Source organism: Hoplias malabaricus, chromosome 1 (genome assembly GCF_029633855.1).
Source record: "Hoplias malabaricus isolate fHopMal1 chromosome 1, fHopMal1.hap1, whole genome shotgun sequence".
Taxonomy (NCBI): Eukaryota; Metazoa; Chordata; class Actinopteri; order Characiformes; family Erythrinidae; genus Hoplias; species Hoplias malabaricus.
This window is the reverse complement of record NC_089800.1, coordinates 39,324,742-39,346,737: the sequence shown is the minus strand read 5'-3', so window position 1 is coordinate 39,346,737 and position 21,996 is coordinate 39,324,742. Positions and strand designations below refer to the sequence as shown.

The following is a 21,996-nucleotide window of genomic DNA, read 5'->3' as shown; positions in this document are numbered from 1 at the left end:
ATGATAAAATTAGAAAGACCTTTGTCCATAACATAAGTTTCCTATCCACATACTGTTATACCATATTAATGGAAATTATACGTATTATAACGGAGAAGTATCTGTTGCAAGCTTCTTTCCACTAAAACAACGATACATCATTTTTGGATAAACCATTAGTCATGTTTGGCATTGACAGAAAACAGATGTTGACAAGGAAGAAAAAAAAAAACATTTGTGTTTCAGTAATCCAAGAAAACTGTATGTTTGGTGTGAATCTCCCCCTTAAACCGAACCAGTACATCTATGATCTAGTCTAACTGGATAGCTGGTTAAAATACATGTGTTTGGAATGTGTCCTTTTGGACACTATTAATAGAGCCAATAAGGTACATTAGAAAATGAGGAAGTTGTTTGCTGAAGTAAAGAAAAAGTGGGTGGGTAAAACACATAAAACCAAAGCAGACAACTCCCACAACACTGACTTATTTATAATACTAAGACTTAAAAAATTATAAGATGTTAAGTTTCACAAAGGTCTACCAATAAATAAATGAATAAATACATACATTTATAATAATTAAAAACATCACTCAGATTCAAAACCATACTTTTAATTAGGCACACACACAAAAGCAGGTTTTACATTACTTTTGCAAGCAAAAACAACAGTTCGCTGAGCTTACTACAGCAGACTCTACAAGCAAAGCCTTCGGTGCTGATGTTTACAAATGTACATTTTAGATAGCTGTGGTGGGTAGTGAGCAGTAACATTTACTCAGTAACTTGTATTCTGATATTCTGAAAAAAAGTTGTAATTTACATGTATTTTAAATTTTTGCATCTGAAGGAGGAAATGTACTTTTTTCTGTTGATCACATTTAATGACTAGGATAGTGGCACAAATTCATTTGATGGTTTTAGTTCATAGTTTATACTTTTAATAAAGTGTGCCCTATGAAAAGCAGATAACTGGGAATGTTTTAATGGGCAGACACTTTTAATGGTACACTGGGTTGTATTTTTACTGTATCATTACACATTTAAAGTCATTGTGATGCTTCACAGCTCTGTAATATGGAGAAGAGTCTCTGTCATTGCTAACTGAGGCTCAGCACTGCAGAAACTGTTTAACTTCTGTAGGACAGCAGGAATGTTTAATTTCATAAATGGCTTCCTCCGTCCTTGTGTTTTTTTTTTACACTCCTCACTCCCTCAGGGGGAGGGGCTAAGACACAAGAAAAGGATGATTCGCCTCTTATACAGTTCAATGTCGCTGTGGATGCTGAGCCCACCTGGAATCACTTGGCGCAAGGCAGGAACACACCCTTGAGGGGGCGCCAGTCCTTCACAGTGTGACAAAACACACACACCTTTGGACACTTTTGAGTCGCCAATCCACCTACCAATGTGTGTTTTTGGACTATGGGAGGAAACCGGAGCACCCGGAGGAAACCCATGCGGACACGGGGAGAACACACCAAACTCCTCACAGACAGTCACCCGGAGTGGGACTTGAACACACAACACTGGAGCTCTGCTGTTGGACAACTGTACTGCCCCAGAAAGGATGATGAACTAAAAAAAAAGGATCCAACCTGGTTACTTGTTTGTGTTTAAACAAACCATTGTGTCATCAAAACTATAATCTAATATTGTGCATCCAAAAGCAGGAATACACTTATGTTCCTCCGCAGTTTTACACATCACTCGATATGAAGAAGTGTCTGACTTGATACTTTAGTCTTTTCTTGTGTTTCCACCTCCTTTTACTGGAGTAAGGGTTTATACAACATTACCCACCTCTGATGCTTGGTATTTACTTCATGTAGTCAGTAACATAAATAAGCTCTAGATGTGTACTTTAAAATGCACGTTATTTAATGCTATTACTTGCTCACTCGCCTAGGAAAAAAAGCTTTTCCAGCAAACATGATCTCCTAAAACAGTTTGTCACAGATCTAAGTATTCTCCATTACATATACACAACTGACTACTGTAAACTATGCTGTATAGATGAATGGGTGCATTTACTATTTGGAGTTGCAAAACCCCACATTATTTCATTTTAATTTAATGTCTAAAGATTTTAGGCTGGGAAGTTAACCAAACAATGCATAACTTTTAAACTGGCAGTCTGACACTACACTTATTTTTCAGGTTCCAATCCTGAAAGAAAATGGATGTGCTGGTCTTAAGCATGGTGCTTAACAATCACATTTCAAATCACAATATCAGTGAGAATAATCCCAATAGGTAATTCCTAATTCGATTCTAATTGTTCCCAAATCGTTCAGCTCTACTGTTTAGTGAGAATGTTATGAAGCCTGAACAATTAGCATATGAATCGCCTGCTTCTTTTGAGCAGCAGCTGTCCTTTTCCCTTTCTTTGTGCATGACTACCTCATGACAAGCCATGACATGGCTACCTCTGCAGCAAGCACTCAATATTGTCACAGCAGAAATCCCACTCATCGATTTACCATTTTATCCTACACTCCAAAATGTCTCGAGAAAGACCTGGACCTGAGCAGACATATTGCTGCATGAAAACACATGACAAGCAGTTTTCAAGAAGTCCAGTAGAGTGGGCTCAACTTTGTCCTACAGATCCAACTCTTCCTAATCCATGTTTCTCATCCCTTTTTGTTTTGTATAAGACAGCATATTTCATCTGGCATGGATCAAAACATACATGCATGTACTTTAGGGTCAGGCCCCAGACTCATATGATTCACAATTGAAATATGGAGACTGCCTCTCTTCTAAGCAACAAGTGAGTTTTTTTTTTTTAAGAGTCCTCTTCATTTTCAGTCTTAACTTGACCTAAGGAAATTCCCAGCAAGTCTTGTGGCAGAGACTCATGAGCTGAGCTGTGGCTCTGGCCAGCGCTCACCATCTGGCTGAACTGTGCGTCACAGAAGGAGGACATTGAAGACATGGGGAAGTTCAGGTTTGGCTCTGTACCATCAAACATAAAGTTGGAGTTGGGATCTTGGTTGTTTAAAAGTTGGAGAACATTCTGATGACCCAGACACTCACTAATGCTGGAGAGGATGCTGCTCATGGTCTCTGGATCCAAACTCACACAGCTGTCCTCTTCTTCTTCATCTTCTACAAAACAGTTGTCCTCTGTCACTGGATCCAGTACAGGCTGTTCCTGGGTAGGTGCAGATGGAATGTCAAAATCCAATTGGGAAAAGCATAAGGTATTAAATGGATCAGATGGAACTGGATGGCTGATCATGTCTGGAGCTGAGGGAAAAAAACATAAATAAAGAAAATATAAATAGAGGGTTTCAAGTTCATATTGATCAACAAAACAGACCATGTTATATTTTATAGTGATGGGCAAGTCCATTTATCACTCAAAGGTTTATTAACACAATATTTTTCCACAATCAAGGTTATTAATTAATGGGTAGCAACTGTCATTACAGTATAGGGTAGCTGCCATTTTGGGGACCTAACACATTCTATAAAAAATATAAAGATACAACACACTATGTGAGTGTATAAACCGTTATTTTATGACCGACGGTGCCCTATGGAGGATGTAGGGCACCTTGGGGATTTGGCCTTAGCTTCGTGACAATATGGAAACCTCTCTCACTGATTACTCACACTTTCAGACAAGGAGAACCACTTTATTAAACTTAAAGCCAAATCTGAAAAATAATTTAGGCAGACAGTCACAATATATTTATTATCCTGCAAGAATACGTTCCAATCAGTTTATTTACTGTAAAAGGGGTTGGGGGAGGGGTGTAGTGGCTTGTGTCTGTAGTATCTTAGATAATAAAACAAAACAAACAACATAAGACAATTACTGAAGCTTGTATATGATGTGTATGAAAAACTCCCATTGAGACAGAAAAGCAGAGAAACGCATTAGAGACTGACATGCTAACAGTTTTTCATTAGAACCTATGATGAAAATGCTAATGCTAACCTTTTTCCCTACACAATACGGTACTTTACTCCCAACATGGAGAAGAAATGGGTTTCTGTGCTTCTGGGTGCTCAGGGAGAGGAGCTGTGTAAGAGATAAATTTATCCGTCTTTGCCATTTGTTTACATTAGTGCTGTGCTCTGAAACCAATCAACCCCCGATATGGCTCCCGCGCCAATAGCACTACATTAACCCACGAATAGGGAGTTTTCCTCTGCTTTGCTGAAGTAACAACAATCTACTAATGAACTCATCTGAGAAATCTTTACACAAGATGTTGAAGCTGTGAGTGTTGTATCAACCACAAGAACGTTAATGAAACTGGATGATTCATTTAATCCCAAATGCCACTTCACGTAATAGTGCTCAATTATTTCAAAGAATGCAATTGCAATATTCTACTTCTTTTGTCCTTCTGGATAACACTTGCCATTTGACATGATAAATGTCCCACACAAAAACTACAACATTCTTAACCGCCAGAATGTAAAAATAACAAACATGATCGCTATTATAATTTCCAGGGTGTGTAAAATGTATAAAGAAGTAATGGCTACTGTCACAACAAACCTACTTCACCAAAAGGAACTTATTAAGCAGTTCATATCTAGATTCATGTGATTTGTAGGCCTTTTCTATGTTAAATTTCTATCTATTTATTTAGATGTTTATTTGCATTATAAAAACACTCTGTCCTTGTTGAATTCCCAACGAGACTATTTAAATAGCTTTTCATATAATCAGAACAATATCAATCAACTCAAACTAATATTACATAATTAATATCATATTATGCAGCTCTATCATACATTAGGAAGAGGTGAAGTTATGTTTTACATACTGCCCAACTTAATCCAAAGAAACAAACCTTTTAGAACAAGATTTGGGCCAACAGCAATCATAAATTAAGGCTATAACTTAATACTAACTAATAGCAAAAAATGAGAATGACTGACAGACAGGAGAAACCTTTCCTTCCCCTTTTGACATTTTTCCAAACACATTATTAAAATATTAAACAATTACATCATTGTCTATGTGTTTACTCAATGGCAGCTGGAATCCCCTACCTGGGAGTGCACAGCAGTCTTCATTGAACTTAATGTCTGATTTTATTTTCCTCTTTCTATTCACTTCATATGGATCTGCAGAAAACAAATTAAAAATAAAAACATACTGTCAAGCATGTCCTCCTTTAGCTATAATGGCATGGAACTGTCAATAGAGTCGCAGCCTTTTATCTGATTGGCCAAAAAGCCTAGCAAAATTTTGGCATGGTGGATTATTCATTTCAGAAAGAGTGTTTGTGAATGTACGTGTGTCTTCACGTATTATACTTTGATTAAAAAAAAAAACAAAAAAAAAAAAAACACATGTATAATATCTAAACCAAAATACCCCAGTTTATCTGAAGGCTTAAAAAACCTGTTGTATGGGAGCAGTCTGGCTGGGTGGTATAATAATACCATTAAAAATGTGGACTCTCAAAATTAGGGTCGTATTTATGACGTGTGTGTGGTGTGTCAAAATTCTGTTCTGTTCTGTTCTCAGTACAAGGCCAAAGAATTATTATATGTGCATTTAAGAGAGCCACAGGGTGGGGGTGCTGTAGAAGCTTGCTGACTGGTGATGTCACACTGAAAACGTGTGCGGAAAACTCAAGCCCAGTAGCCCAAAATGGTTGTGAGTTTAACACTGAGTTTGGGTTTGAAAACGAACAAAATACTCAGAAGAGCCTTCACTTGACTTATGCTTAGAGGCTTTCCCCTTGAAATATGCATGTTTTGCATCTCAGTTGCTGGAAAATCATCTGCTGTGCTGTGCTAAACCACAATTACCTGTTAGCTGTTCAGCTATACTTCTAAAAGATGTGGAGTATGTCTTACTTCACTTATATTGAAACTTTTTTGTTCCACGAGCACCAGTTGCCGAAATTAGGCGTTTTATCCTCAACACGTGTCTGTGTGCCGTCAAACTGAACTGCCCAGCATTTAAAACCCTTCATTTGACCCACACCCACAGATGAGGCTCATGCAGCTCGAAAGTACATCCCCCACCCTACAGTAATATCGTAATACTGGTAAGACAGAATGATGGTATGAAAAATGTAGACACTAGAGATGCCCATCCCTTATGTCACTTCCCAACTATAATTTACAAAGTAAGAAAGCTGGTAAGTACCAGTGCCTTAAATTACCCACAGAACAAATTAAAACATTTTAGTCACTTTCAGCTTCAGGGCTTTTCTTCAAAAGGTGAGACTGTATTATATATTCATATTATTTTTTAAATCTTGTTCCCAGTCCATTCATTACTACTGACAGTTTCATATTTCCTACAGTTAATTCAGTGAAAGTGAATGTAAAACCATTTTAGACATAAATAGGTATCTTCAAAGTGAAAGTGTTTTTGTTTCAAGCCCAGGCTCAGTCGGGGAATTTACAGCCAAGCCCATCAGTTATGAAAATGCCTCCATTGAGCCTATAAACAACTACAACTAGAGGAAAAAGTACCCTCTATCTTCATGCAAACCACACCGCAGTGCTTGCAATTAACACCACACCACAGTGTATGCAATTAACTATTACTGACCTGTGTTGCAGGGAACATAGGTGAACTTCACAGGTTCGCTGTGCATTCGGTCAGAAATACGACGCAGACACACATTCACATCTATGTCTTCACATATGTCCTGCTCGAGATATGGTGGCGCCTTGAAGACAATGGCGATTTGTCGATGGACGTCAGTCTGAGCAAACTCTGCCTTGGCCTCCCAATCCTCCAAACTGAAGATGATCTCAATATCATCTAAGTTTATGAATTGGGCAAATGGACAAAAAAAAAACCAAAAAAAAAAAAAACCCACACATTGTCATTGATGCAAAGCACTGAAAATTGCCCCTTGTCAAGCATATTGTTAGAGTCACAAGCCTATTTCATAAGTTGTTTCAGAGCTAAGTAATTAAAGAGACACTAGATAAGATCTTGTATTTTTGCTCCTGGGCTCCCCCTACAGCTACAAAGCTTAATTCTCTTTTACAGCTCTGTCATTAAAAAAAAGTGGAAGGTAGGAAGGGTATTTTCCTACAGGGGTATTCTCTCATTTCTTGCAAGTTATTTATTCATGCGTTTGTAAAAATTGTGTGGGTAACATGCTCACCTTTTTGCACTTTATCACAGAGCATATAGATCTCAGTCTTTCCTGTACATGGACCTCTGACAACATTGAGTCTGTTGATTTTTAGTTCTGCAGTTGTAGTTGCTTCTGCTCAGGAAAACAGAATTATTGAGCTATTATATTTTTATATTAGCATTAATACATTTTCTGAAAAGGCTTTCTGAAGACATTCTTAAAGCATTTGAAAATTATTTTGGTTTTAGTTCACCTACTTTTGTCATATATGGGAGTAGATACCACAGGGCTGAGATGGATCCTGTCCCCATCTTCTCTCTCCAGTTCACACTGGAAACACAGCCTCACCACATTCATGTCTATGTCCTCAAAGCTCTTTGTGTGCCCAGCTGTTTCCAGAGAAAGAGGGAGAAAGCTGAGCCAGTCTGTATCACAAAATGTCTTCAGGGTGCACTGCTCAGCACAGCCGCACACAGTCACATTCGCTTGAAGGAGCAATCAGTCATTTTGTTTTACCACTTAATATAACAAACAAAACTAATTAAATTGATTTATAGACAAAGCATGTCCCCTACATGTGCAGTGGCCATGTTTAAAATTATTTTGAAAAACATCAATGTTGCTAGCTGTTAGCAAAATGACTAACATTGGAAAATGACTGATTAATCCTGCAATTTATTACAGTACATATATATGGTGTACTTTGTTCTTCTCTGACCAAACATTCATTCGTTCATTCATTGTCTGTAACCACTTACCCAGTCCAGGGGTCGCGTGGGTCTGGAGCCTACCCGGAATCACTGTGCACTAGGTGAGATCACACCCTCGAGGGGGCTTCAGTCCTTCACAGGGCAGCACACACTCACACATTCACACCTATGGACACTTTTGAATCACCAATCCACCTATCAAAATGTGTTTTTGGACTGTGTGAGGAAACCGGAGCACCCAGAGGAAACCCACACAGACACGGGGAGAACACAAACTCCTCACAGACAGTCACCTGGAGCGGGACTTGAACCCACAACCTCCAGGTCACTGGAGTTGTGTGACTGCTACCTGCTGCGTCAACATGACGCCCTCTGACCAAACATTTACAGCTTGTACATGGAACACTATTGTAGATTTGCAACTTACTGTTAAAAGGATCAATTTTTTTATTTCTCCTCTTCGACAGTGAGACATCTAACTCCTTCCTCCGGACACACTGGATGCCTAAATTAACAAAGCTGAAATAACAGCAACAAATTGTTTTCATTGAGGCCTTGGTTAAAAAGCTAATATAATTTATTAGTACTGTATATATATATGAGAATAATAAATAAGAATATAATAAGAAATTTTTAGTAAACTGTCAAAGTGCCCTTGTGAAGATCACTGAATGTGGTACCTGTGGCGTCGATTTGTGTTGGGGTTAAAGGAGATGACACAAATCCCATCTGAACAGTCTTTTCCAACCAAACAGTGTGGGTGTGGGCGGTAAGGGATGTCCTTAGTCACCAGAGACACTGTCACAGTCATATTTTTAATCCTCTCTATTGGCCCTTGAAGCTAGTTACAAAAATGTAAAAAAGACTTGTAAGGTGCTTTGCCCCAAGTACAATTGTACATATTTGTACATAATACTCTGAACTCAGCAGCCATATATGGAGGTAAGGCTTTTTAAAACAATGGAAACTATGGAAACTATGAGTTATGCTCATTCGTGAAGGGTAATTCCCTCATTCAGACCACACCAAAGAGACAGCTTTTCAGTTAAGGCGTTAGGTTTTGATACACAAGAGTTTGCCAGTTGAACTGCAGCACCATTGACTTACAACATAATAGGGGAAGCCCCTTTAACTTGGAGTAGTCGGTGCATTCCAAAAACTAGCTATAGAAACGGCCTCAAACAGATTAAACTTTCTCCATCATAAGCATATCAGAAGCTGATGAAAAGGCACACATTTATTAAAAATGCAAAAACTATTGGTAGTTGCATATAAAGAGCCCAAAGCCCACTACGGCAAATTCCAAGCTTCTACATTGTCTTGCCAGTAATTATGTACTACTGGTACCACTACTGATTCTTGGAATAAACTGATATAATCATAAACACATGGAGTACAGAGATAGACTCAGGGAATTGATGAATAAAAAATAATTTTAAATAAAAACAGAACACAGAAATGTATAGAATTTGAATTTTTTTTTAACGTTCTTGCCCTTGCAAGAATTAGTTTTATGTATTTAACAGAGCAGTAAGTGTTTTTCAGGTACAATAGAAAGGTACTGCCTCAGTCCTCATGCATATGATCCGTTCATTAACCTTCAAAGAATGTGCACTGTTGTAAGACGGTGTTAGGCCTATTTGTTTTTTTTTTTAATTTACTTTCATACTCAAATATTAGGCAGATCAAAAATCAACAAATGAAGCAGATAGACATTAGGGGAAAATAATAAATAAATAAATAAATAAATAAATAAAATTAAACTCGGGTCCCTGAGGTGATCCATAACTTTGTCCTGAGTATTGACATGACAAACAAAATGAAGACTGGCTGGTGGTGCCAAGTTTTAGAACCACTTTGTTTGAACACTACATTATGACAGAGGCAGGGGGACACCAGGGAGGTAATCCACAAAATGGATGTCTCAGTTTTGCTAGATAACTTAAGCTCAACGTCAAGCCTGTCCAATATAAACACAACTATAAGAAGATTCCTACTGAACAGTCCTCAAATTTGAGCTTAAATTAACTAGCAGACTGTGAAATCCTGCTTTCTGGAAGACCAGGAAACACTGTCACAACCTATGGAGCATTTTTACAAATTCACCTCGATGGCAGGCAGGGTCTTGTTGATATCAGTGCTGGAGGCTCCCAGGATGCTGCCGGCTGAGCGTCCCTCACACTCATAGCGGAACCTCATGCCTCTCTCTTTGGGCTGCTCCACCACCACTAACTGTGGTTTGTCAAGGAGACTCTCCAGCTGCTCCATATCTGCCTGTTGACAATGCAGTGACCGGCCAATATGAGCTCGTCTCTGCACTGTAGGCTTTGAGTTGCGGGATGTATGCTGTGTTGACTTATTTCTTGGTCCAGAAGTGGGGATTTGAGGAGGCAAATTAGTGCGCTGTAGAGGAAGAGAAAAGCAAAAGACAATAAGAGAGAATACAGAGCAAATTGGCCTTTTAAAGGCAATTACAGACCAGATTAAAAATGTATGAACACCAACTTGATTAAACACTGAACTATAGTCATTTTCTGTACTGTAGTTGGTATAGACATTTCTATATCGCAGTTAGATTAACTACTGTGAAACAAAACTTAAAAAAAAAACAAACAAACAAAAAATCCCTAACTAAATCTAAGCAACAGCATTAAATCAAGTATCATCAGTAATCAAAACCCAAATTAGACATGCTTCAACAGCTGCAATTAACAAATTCAATTAAGTTTAGTACCTAAAAGCAGTACTCTTAAACAGGCTCCAACAAACCTAACAAATTTCTTGTGCTGATGTTAAAATAAGAAACTAATTTATAAATGTCAACACTGCTGGCCTGCAAAAAAAGGAGAAAGAGATGAGAGTGAAAACAGAGAGAAAGTGAGTAAGAAAACAAGAGAATGAAGGGGGGAGGGAGAGAGAGAGAGAGAGAGAGAGAGAGAGAGTGTCAAAGTGAGGAAAAAGAAGAAAACAAACGAGTTAGCTAACTGCCTGTTCGGCTAATGCTCTGCACAGAAGAGTCAGAAGTGGAAGATCAAATGCGGAAATAATAAGACAATAGCAAAAGTGGGTAAGCCACAGGGCATCTGGGAGGGAAGCAGAGAAGCGAGATAGAAAGAGAATGTGTGGACATGCCCGAGGAAGGCCTCAGATCGCCTGCACAAAAGAGCAGCTAACGAGACAAGAGGAGCATGTGAAGAAACGGGAAACACACACAGAAAGAATATCAGCCAATGAGCATGAAAAGAGGAGGGGCTGCTGCTTTGTGCTGGCAGAGGCACATAGGAGGAAGAGATCATCAACTGAAACCAGGCATCAGATTTCAGCCTCGATCCGCATCTTCAAAAAAACAGTCAGGGTAAAAAAAAAAAAAAGTCATTTGGTAACATTTGAGTGCACCAGAAAAGCCTATTTGTCCAACATCTCAACTTTATAAAAACGTTTTAGGAGCAGTCAATGGGTTCAAGCTTAAATCTCTCACTCTCATGATTACATACTGTAAGGGGTTAAACTCTAAATAACACCATGATAATCAGTACCCCATGATCCCATGAAAACAGCACATGTAGAGGACACATGAAACCCAAACTTGAAATAATAATAATAATAATAATTACAGCAAACTTAAACTAATAGTTTAAAGCCTACATTTTCCAGACCAGCACTACTGTAAATCATTTGTCATACAAGCATCACAGACATTTCAGTACTGTGGAGGCAGTCATTCATGTGCCTTCAAAATATGTGACCCTCTAATTTGAAATACTTTAGGGTTGTCCTGTGTTTTAAAAAAAACATGGCATTCAGTGTGACATCTATTACATTATATGCAACATTTCGTGTGACCCTGCTTAATAATCAGGTTCTTTCCTTCAAGCCTGAATATGTTTAACGCATCTAAATTTACAAGAAGTTTTAAAATGATCAGAAAAGGCAATTCTTAGGGGTGTGTGATATGAAAATATCAGATCATGAAGCATAAAATTTGTCCACAATACATCTTCACATGGAGACCATTAGATTGTGCTAGTGCACATTCAGTCCACTGCAGTTCTTATAAGTTATTTACATACCGTGTACATATTACACATCAGTCGAATGGGCAGACTCTCGGGACACCGATAATGTAAGTCAGTACTCTAAAGTGTATGACTACTGAATTAAAACCAAAAGAATTAGTTAATCCATACAGGTGATCAAAACTATGAATAAGTTTTCAAAGCTTAGATCCCTTTCACTAGCTCCCTCCTTCCAACCCACCTGGCCTTAAAGGGGAAGAGGACTGGGCTAGAAACAAGACAAAATGTCAGAATAAACAGAGGCGAGGCAGACCTTTTTTCCCTGTTTGGTGAGAGTTAAAAGCCATTTGAAGAGGTGCATATTAGTTTGTCAAGGAAGGTAAAATGTAAAATGTTGCCATTAAGCTTCGATAAAACATTTTTTTCCGCATTAAAATTAATAAGTTTCCTAATGGAGAGTTTGGTGTCTTTGAAGATTCCAAAGGAAGATTTCCAATTTAATTTAGAACAGTGCCTAAAATGTTTTGTTTGTTGATCATATTTTGGTCATTTCAATATCTTTAAGAATTCTGAAGGTTTTTGTAGTAACATTACTTCCTAAAATTGCCTCTAGTTTATTCACTGTCTCAAGACCTGGGTAATGTAATTTCAGGCGGAAAATGGAAAAAAATACCTGGATTGTTAAGAGGTTAAAAACCAGCATGAAAAAGAATAGTGATAAAATCGCTATTGTGATCCTGCAAAAAATGTGTTTTTGCCATATCACGCACCCCTAACAATTCCTAATATTTTGTGTTTTGTTGAACTTGTGTAACTCTGTCATTCGCAATTAATTAGAATTACTGAATACAGAAGGGACATGATATGAACTGCTATGATGCCACAAAAAAATGTATTAGTCAACTTTAGCAGTCCATATTCAAAATATCTGAACATCTGTTTCCCAGTATTAAATTCTAAATATTGTCAAAATTAATTACTTAATACATGCTGTTTGTTGATCATACTCTTTAACAGAATGCATTAATAAAATAAATACACACAAGGAATGAGACTGCCACTAGAAAAGTCTTAGTAGGTGACAGTGATGTGAAGTCTTTGGTCATGAAAGTCTTCCCCACCTCATTTACATAACAGTGTGTCCACCCACCAGGTTTTGGATTTACTTTGGGACTATCCCAATGTTCACAGATCTGATGTCCAAACACAGTATGGTACGCAATATACCTTTGTGAGATTAAGTCTGTACTCACACTAGGCAATCTGGTATGTGTCCATGCATGTTTGACCCCCAAAATTAGTTTGGCAAACGAACAAAATGCTTAAACGTATTTTCATCTACAAAAGGGGGTTATGCAGAAAAAGAACCACTTAACTGGTGTGATCATTCCATACTGTGCCCAGGCCGGTACGTTAATCCGGCAGTTCAGTGGACTCGGCACGGTACAGCTCTAGTGTGAATTCTAACTTGAACTTGACGTTAGTGATGCAACTCTCACTGTAAACATACATAGTGGCAGAGCCAACTGCTGAGGTGCAATGTTGGCTGGAAAGTGTATACAGAAACAACAGGGAGTAAGGGAAGGGGAAAATCCTGCTTGGGCATGGTACAAGCCAACCAGCCAAAGATGTGTACACCCTAATATTCACTAAGCCTCTTTGAAATTAGAGAATTGCACAACACCCACCCTCCTTTAAGCATTTTTTATTGCAAAATATGTTGTGTTATGTGACACAAAAACGTTTCCTTATGTAGGGAACTATTGAAAAAATAAGGAAATATTTATAAGCCAAATGCACAAGGAACTTTGGCCATGTGTGACATTCAACTATGCTGTGGCAAAAACAGGATTGCTAAACGGTGACATGTCAAGCCTCAACTGAACACATGTAAACATGATGGTTTATCAGCACAGAACAACCTGACCAAGCATTTGACGAATATTCAATGGACCTGATGGTCTGCTACAATTCATTTGCTGATGATCTTTATAGAGCTAGGTCTGCTGACCTGTGGGGTGTCCGTGCATCTTGATACAAGAAATGGTCTGCTCACAGAGGCTGGAGGATGTGGCTGGATATCTGAGTCACGAGTAGGAGGTGGAGGAGGCCCTGGGAGTCTGAAATCTTTTCCCTCAAGGAACTCATCTATAATTTCTGCATACAAACACAACAGAAATAGCCTTTATCTAAAGTTACAATCGAAATTACACCAAGATGGCATGTATTCAAGTGCAACACAACCCATGCAGTTTGTACACAGGTTTAAAGAAGGATTCCGCCCATTTTATACATGTCCTGCCTAATCCATTAGAGTAAACCAAAATTCAGAGCACTTTGTTGTGAAATAGAAAAAACCTATTGACTTGGATTTTTTAACCCACAATGCAGATTAATGCTAGTTTATTTATCCAAAATGACAAGTAACATTCCTCAGTTTTATATGTAATTCTTACAGTGGTAAAATAAAGGCAAAATATAATTATTTGGCTACTATTTACCTTGCCTATCGACAATACATTTCATTCATGGATGCAATAATGAATGTTTAAAAGGTCCTTAATATAATACAACATTGGATAGGCAATTTATATATTGCACTACACAGATCAGCAGTTGTCTGCCATTTACTTATGAATAATTATTTCTTATAACAGCACAGATGGTGGACTCTGACAGAACTAACAGGGCAGAAATTTCATGAACAGACATAGGATGACAGTGTCACACTTAAGGTTAATGAACTCTATATTATGAGCTGTTCTGTTGCAAATGTTGGCCTCTGGAGACTGTGCAAGACTATGCACTTGGTTTTAGCGCACACCTCACCTCAATCATTAAGAATTTCTCATACTCTTGGCTGTATGGTGTTGTGTTTAGCAGTATTGCATTTCTTCAGAAGTCCACCTCCTCTTACCAGTACTGTTAGCAATTGTAATACCGTGAGTTTCTTTAGAAAAGTGCACTTTACACTTTATAGTATTGAAAGGGCTTGTTGACACTGATTATTGATTTAATGGATGGAATTCCCCTAAGAGAGACCCATGTACTCTGGGGCACAACCTAGCAATAACAATGTTATAAAAGTTTATTTAAAATGCTAGAGTCTATTACTGTCCAGAGTGATATAATGAGAAAGGGCTACTCACCCAGGTCGAAATCTGCGGAAGAGGAAAACAAAAACAAGTTAGAACCATGACAAAGAAAGTGAAACTGAAAGTCCTTGTTTTTTTGTAAAATCATGCAAATAGTACACCCACCACATTACTGTCATACACTGAAAATGGCTCAGTCTCCAAAACAAGGTTAAATAAATCACAAAACAGTATTAATAGCTTCACCTGAAGGTGTGTTACGCTACATCTACAACTTGAGCACAATGACACAGCACACTTAGCTTAGCTCTGATAACACGTCTGTTTATCTCAGTGTCCTTACTTCACCTCTGCCTACTCTGCGTGAAGCGAACAGACGAGTAAAGCCAACTTCTTAAACCTAAAACTCGAGAAAACATGCCTCCTCCGTGAGTGTCCGCTAACCTGGTCGGCACACGACGCGCGTTCACGCAGCCCCGGCCGTTACGATGACGTTCGCTTCTTATTTGAATTTTCCATTCCAGTTCTTATTTCCACCTGGACGTGAAGTTCTTATTTCAATGTTTCCATCTAAAAAGTCTGTGAAATTTAAGTTCCAGTTTCTTACTCGAATGTATGCTCCAAATCTTATTTCAAATATCGTTCCAGTTTATTAGAATTTTAATTTGAACAGTCCAGATTTTATTCGACTTGCCTTTTTCAATTCTTAATCGTAAAGTCCAAAAACTCTGAATAAGACGCTGCTAAAAGGGAGGCCATTTTTGGCCTCGTACATAGTTTTAGCTGATACAGTCTCGCCACCCCCGGGAGCTAAAAAACGAATAAAACTGTTAAAGTTCCAGCTAATGTTGGGTTTAACACTTACCGCCAGAGCCGATAATGCCGTTGTGAACAGCTCCGTTCATAATTCTCATGTTAAGTTAAATGCAGCAAAAAACTAAGATATTTCTGCTCCTCGCTAACGTCTCACAAGCTCTCGGCTCTGAAAGTGTCCTCTGTCGGCGGCGTGCCCGAGCTATACACTCATATCCGCCTATTTGTCCAGAGACTTTTTTTTTTTTTTTTTAAACAAGGTCGTCTTGTACGGCTCTACCGCGCTTCACTTCTGTTTGAGTGTGTCAAACAATATCTCACGTTTTCTGCTTCGTTCGTTTCACTTCTTGAGACCTCTGTAGCGTGGAAATCCCCCTACGTCACCTCTTGGGAACTCCCCCTAAGGGGTCGCCATGGCAACGCGCTACAACAGGTGAGCTCTGGAGTGAGTTCAAAACAAGAGATAGAAAGATCTCCCTAAATGGTGCCTCGTCTGTGATACAGAAAGACGTTTTTTTCACGAGGGAAGCACCTTCTGTAACGTTAACACGCAAATTGTTGAATTACAACCAAATAGATTGTGCTAATACAATAAATGATATGGTTAAATTCAGTTTTAATCTTTTGTAAAATTACCACCCATTTTACAACTGGATTGTTTCAGTTAAAAAAAAAACTAATAACATGAGCCAAAATTGTCATTGCTCTGTCTGTCTCTGTCACAGAAACCACATAAATTTGCAGTTGGGGTGAAGGTTTTCCTCTTCAGAAGAAACGACTTTCACATTGCCACTGGGACTGGAAACCCCCTGTTATTGGAGATTAAGGGTACGTCCACACTGCAAGCCTCATTAATCAATTCAGATTTTTTGCTCTTATACTATTTGACTATCTTGAGTGTTCACATGCGCCATGGCTCCATTTGACACGTCCCGCCCTCTAGAGTCTGGCAATGCAAGCCTAACATTTGACAAACCTGCCGAGTCGCAAATGACTCTGTCTCCCTTGTTTACTCACCCCTACCTTTATGGCTCATGCAGCAAAACAGTGTATAACGTATGACATCAGGCCATAGACTGTACGTATGATTCTATGCATAAGCCGCCTGTGCGCAGTTCCGTACTGAACATACTACTAAGGACAGCAACCAAGACTTGAACTAGGTAGGGAGCAAGGAGCAATTTAAGACTCACCCAGCTCTGTCTGGCAGCACTACATCAAAGATCACATGACCGCTACAAAAGCGATCACGTGACCACGGCTCTTAACGAGGCAAATTGAAAATGTGTGAAGCGCTGGTACGGCACCTGCACGCTGTCCGCAGCTCTCCGTCATGCCGTCTCCACTTCCGGTCTCCCGGCTCCTGCCGCGGGTTTTCGGCATCGGACTCGGGGCTCGTAGCAGTCCACTGCGGGGGCACGCGGGCGCGTCGACCCTGCGCGTGCCCAGTGCCGCTGGCTTTTACGAACAGCAGCAGCAGCTCGCGCGGAGGCTGTGGTCTTCGTCCTCGGTGCAGTGGCGAGAGCTGCGCGGGCTCGAGCGCATCGGCGCAGGCGGCTTCGGTCTCGTCTTCAAAGGCTCGTACTTCGGTGAGACGGTTGCGGTGAAGCGCGTGCGGCGCGCGAGGAACAACGCGCTGGCCTCACGCCAGAGCTTCTGGGCAGAGCTGAACGCCGTGCACCTGCAACACGACAACGTGGTTCGCGTGATCGCGGCCACCACGGCGTCGGGGGGCGATGACCACGACGAAGAGTGCCACGTTGGCACGATCGTAATGGAGTTCGCGGGTGACGTCAACCTGCAGCAGGTGATCTACGACCACGACTGCGTCGTGGAACCCCTGCCCCTCGCACTCTGTGTGCGCTACGCCACAGATATTGCAAGCGCACTCCACCATCTGCACGCGCATGGCGTCGCCCACCTGGACGTGAAGCCAGCTAACGTGCTAGTGTCGCCCGCTGGCGTCTGCAAGCTCGCCGACTTCGGCTGCTCCCTGCGACTTGAGCGGGAACACGAGGAAGCGCGCCCCCTAGAGATCGGTGGAACATATACGCACCGCGCGCCCGAGCTGCTGCGCGGAGAGCGCGTGACGGCGCGCGCGGACGTCTACTCCTACGGGGTGACGCTATGGCAGCTGCTGACCCGCGAGCCGCCGTATCGCGGGGAGCGCCAGTATGTGATGTACGCCGTGGTGGCACAAGGGCTACGCCCAGAGCTGGACCTAGCCGTGTTCCGCTCTGCAGTCGGGTGCGTGATCAAAGACCTTCTGGTCCTCTGTTGGAGCGCGGAACCGAACACGAGACCTAGCGCAGCGGACCTGCTCTCAGAACTTAAGCCCCTCCGAGAACACTGTCTGACCGAGAGCTGCAGAGAAACATGAGAGCGTTTTAGTCTCTTATTGAGCCCTTTTATGATCCATAGAGCGGGTACCCTAATTGGGAGTGTCCAGATTGGAAATGGGTTTAGCACTGCCACTAGGTTTCAGTATAAGTGCTGCATCATAACAAAGAAATACTGGAGAAAATTACCAATTTGAACCTTTAAATCATTCCCTAGACTTATTAATTCTCATAAAATAATAGGTTAATGCCTCTTGTCATTTCACAAACTTGAGGGGACAATTTTTCTAATTAATGAAGAATAGAGACATTTTGCCGTTCAGGTGTGTTTTTCTACCTTTTACATGTTTGAGGTGCCGTAAACCATCCACAGTCATTAGAATGTTTAACCACTCTGTCTAGAGTCTGAGGCGAGAGCAAGTATATATCTCTACAGGCCGGAGACCAGCAAATGGGGGAGACACAGGCCAACGAACACTACATAGGCAGATAACGCCAAGTGGGAATTTAAGGTTAGTGTTAGGGATAAGTTTAGGGTTAAGTTGTGCCTCTGGCCTGCAGAGAGGAACGGGCCGAACACTTTTTTAATGAGATCTTAAGGTTTTGTTTGCTGGTTGCTGTAGCTTCCAGTGCAAATATATCTAAATATGAAATGTAAATAGTTTTATGTTTTGAAAAAGATATGATTTAAAAATGTTTTCATGCCAGCAGAAGTCAGAACTATGATAAGCAACAGACGTCTGAAGGGTTTAATGTCCCTAAAATCCACCTCATAAGCTATTACATGAACTGGTTGTTAGCTTACACATTATGCTAATGGTTGGTAGTCTACACCTTAACAATCATTAACACCTTAAAGCTATGTCTTTGAATTTGCTGTTTCACATTAAATGCTGCAATAGTTAAAGGTTGCCAGAACATAACCATTTAACACTTTACAGAGGAAAGGAATATTCTGAGAATCTGGCAGCTAAGATGCTAATGTGGGCATATGCTCAGAACGCACTCTGTTTTAATTTAATCTTAATATGGACCAGTGTCATTTTGTTTGCTGCTGTATGTCTAAATAAGAATTGTAAATAAGTGTTTGTTTTTTATATATTCGTATGGATTTGATTAAAATTGATTCTTCCAAAAAGAGTCTCCAGGGTTTCCTAATTCAGTCAAAAATAGTGGTGTTCATTATGACGTGTATGTGTTGTCTAGTGGTATTCTTGTTTATATTAATATAATACAGTGCTATCCAGAGGGTTTTATATGTGCCAAACCTCATGGAACCAGTGTGTAACTCACTCTTACATACTCCCTCCCATTCTCGTTCACTTCATTGCGGTTGGAAATTGCACTACTCACATTGAGGGACTTCTCCTCAAGGGGGTGCTATTGTGAGACTCACCCAAGAATACATATTTTATCGTTTTCTAGGACGTTTTCCATATGACATGGAAAGTTGTAAAGTTTTAAATTCTGTATAATAATCCCACACCAATGTGTTAAGATCTCTTTATACAGTAGATGTGAGCCATTTTCACACATGATCCTGACTCAGTAACATTGTTTGTGACCATGTGTCTGACCAGCTCTAAGTTCTAGAACTGCAGGGGAACATTTAAGTTTTGTATCTATCATGAAAGGATTTGATGTTCCTCTTCCAAATTTAAATAAAATGGTAATGCTAAGTGCACAAAAAAGGAAACAGTAGTTTATTGTGAATTGCCTAAAATGTAAAAAGCATACTGAGGGATGCCCCTGGGCCTGTGAACACAGCACCAAAAACAGCTTTTAGATCATTCTCTCCTTCATGTTCTCCATCAATAGCTACACTCCTCCCTAATTTCTCTAACATGTAAAAATGAAGAAAAAAATAAATAAATCTCACATATACAGGTGCATCTCAAATCATGAATATCATCAAAAAGTTCATTTCAGTAATTCAATTCAAAAAGGGAAACTCATAGGTTCATTACAAACAGTGCATTTCAAGCATTTATTTCTTTTAATATTGATGATTATGGCTTGGTGCCAAAGAAGACCCTAAAGTAATTTTCTCAGAAAATAAGAATTTTATATAAGACCAAATTAAAAAATGGGCAGCAGGTAGTGTCACTGTCCCACAGTTACAGGGTCCTGTGGTTGTGGGTTCGAGCCCTGCTCCAGGTGACTCTCTATGAGGAGTTTGGTTTGTTCTCCCTGTGTCCACGTGGGTTTCCTCCCACAGTCCAAAAACACAAGTTGGTAGGTTGATTGGCAATAGGTTAAATGTCCATAAGTGTGAGTGTGTGTCAGCCAGCTAAGGACTGGCACCCCCTCCAGGGTGTGTGCATCAGACGAGTTTGCTGGCAAATCAAGCACAGGTTAAAACAGGTATTGGTACTTTTGGCAGTGTGGACAGGTGCCAAGTCCATCTCCATAAAGCTTGTCAGCAAAGGGAAGCATGAAGTGCTCAAACATTTCCTGGTAGACATCTGTGCTGACTTAGGGCTTGATATAACACAGTGGACCAACACCAGCAGATGACATGGCTCCCCAAACCATCACTGATCGTGGAAACTTCAGCCTAGACTCAAGCAGCTTGGATTGTGTGCCTCTCCACTCTTCCTCCAGACTCTGGTACCTTGGATTCCAAATGAAATGCAAAATTTGCCTTCATCTGAAAACAAGATTTTGAACACTGAGCAACAGTCCAGTTTGTCTCTGTGTCACGAGTAGCTTGACACAAGGAATGTGACAGTTGTAGCCCATGTCCTGGATACGTCTGTGTGTGGTGGCTCTTGAAGCACTGGCTCCAGCAGCAGTCCACTCCGTGTGAATCTCCCCCAAAGTTTTGAATGGCCTTTTCTTGACAATCCTTTTAAGGCTGTGGTTATCCCTGTTGGTTGTGTGCCTTTTTCTACCACACTGTTTCTTTCCACATAACTTTTAATTAATATGCTGGATACAGCAGGAGGGTGTCAATGACTGCTTTCTGGACATCTATCAGGTCAGTAGTCTTCCCCTTGAGTGTGTAGCCTACTGAACAAGACCAAAAGACCATTTTAAAGGCTTAGGAATCTTTTTCAGGTGTTTCGTTGATTATTAAAATTTCTGAGATAATGACTTTTGGGTTTCTGTTGGCTGTAAACCATAATCATTCATTCATCATCTGTAACGGCTTATCCAGTTCAGGGTCATGGTGAGCCTCCGGTGAGATCCAGAGCCTACCTGGAATCATTGGGGGTAAGGCAGGAATACACCCTGGAGGGAGCGCCAGTCTTTCACAGGGCAACACACACACACACACTCACACCTATGGACACTTTGGAGTGGCCAATCCACCTACCAACGTGTGTTTTTGGACTGTGGGAGGAAACCCACACAGACACAGGGACAACACACCAAACTCCTCACAGACAGTCACCCAAAGCGGGACTTGAACCCACAACCTCCAGGTCCCTGGAGCTGTGTGACTGCAACACTACCTGCTGCGCCACCGTGACTCCCCTAAGCCATAACCAAAAACATTAAAAGAAATAAACACTTGAAATAGATCACTCTGTTTGTAATGTATCTATGAGTTTCACTTTTTGAATTAGGGATATTAAGTCCCCCCAGAACTGAACTGTGCAGCAGTGGAATGGCATTCTTTATATTAAACCCTATGCAATAAATAACTGAGAAGAATCAGTGTTTTCTGTGATCTAGAACTACAAATAATGCATAAATCACAAACATAACACACATTTAATAATGGATTATTCAGCTATTAAACCAAAATGGGATTATTGGCTATGATGGAAAAATCTGGATGAACCATCCATTATTCCTGTGTCTGAAACTGTGCCCTATTAACTATATAGTGCACAATTTTGGGGTTTCACCATTTTATAGTAATGTCAGAAAACATAGGGAACTATGAACTATTAGTGCACTCAAATAATCCCTAAATACAATGCAAAAAGTAGTGTACAGTCCATCAGAGC

General features: G+C 40.2%; 2 protein-coding genes across 5 annotated transcripts; one reads left to right on the top strand and one right to left on the bottom strand.

The window, feature by feature from the left end:
• Positions 1-589: 589 nt before the first annotated feature.
• relb (v-rel avian reticuloendotheliosis viral oncogene homolog B) lies at positions 590-17,096 on the bottom strand. 4 transcript variants are annotated; one of them, XM_066662519.1, is made up of 11 exons: positions 17,006-17,096; positions 14,940-14,951; positions 13,802-13,947; positions 9,881-10,177; positions 8,455-8,615; positions 8,202-8,293; positions 7,322-7,453; positions 7,092-7,196; positions 6,524-6,739; positions 5,002-5,076; positions 590-3,234 (listed from the first exon to the last, which is right to left on the bottom strand). In XM_066662519.1, exons 1-11 carry the CDS (start codon positions 17,079-17,081, stop codon positions 2,771-2,773), a joined length of 1,776 nt encoding a protein of 591 aa, XP_066518616.1. In that variant the 5' UTR covers positions 17,082-17,096; the 3' UTR covers positions 590-2,770. The 4 variants fall into 4 exon arrangements, with proteins under 4 accessions (XP_066518616.1, XP_066518617.1, XP_066518618.1 ...); XM_066662520.1 differs by having other exon boundaries at positions 13,847-13,947; XM_066662521.1 differs by lacking the exon at positions 5,002-5,076.
• mos (v-mos Moloney murine sarcoma viral oncogene homolog) lies at positions 16,908-19,175 on the top strand. Its single transcript, XM_066662523.1, has one exon. The coding sequence runs from the start codon at positions 17,032-17,034 to the stop codon at positions 18,076-18,078; it is 1,047 nt and encodes a 348-aa protein (XP_066518620.1). The 5' UTR covers positions 16,908-17,031; the 3' UTR covers positions 18,079-19,175.
• Positions 19,176-21,996: the final 2,821 nt, after the last annotated feature.

What these genes read in the sequence shown, in the direction of transcription:
- mos (XM_066662523.1), top strand. Translation starts at nt 17,032, where the DNA reads ATGCCGTCTCCACTTCCGGTCTCCCGGCTCCTGCCGCGGGTTTTCGGC.
- relb (XM_066662519.1), bottom strand. Translation starts at nt 17,081, where the DNA reads ATGCCGAAAACCCGCGGCAGGAGCCGGGAGACCGGAAGTGGAGACGGC. An exon ending in AACACAAATCGACGCCACAG is followed by an intron (nt 8,294 to 8,454) that starts GTACCACATTCA and finishes CTGTTATTTCAG; the next exon opens with CTTTGTTAATTTAGGCATCC. An exon ending in AGACTGCTGTGCACTCCCAG is followed by an intron (nt 3,235 to 5,001) that starts GTAGGGGATTCC and finishes TTTTTCCCTCAG; the next exon opens with CTCCAGACATGATCAGCCAT.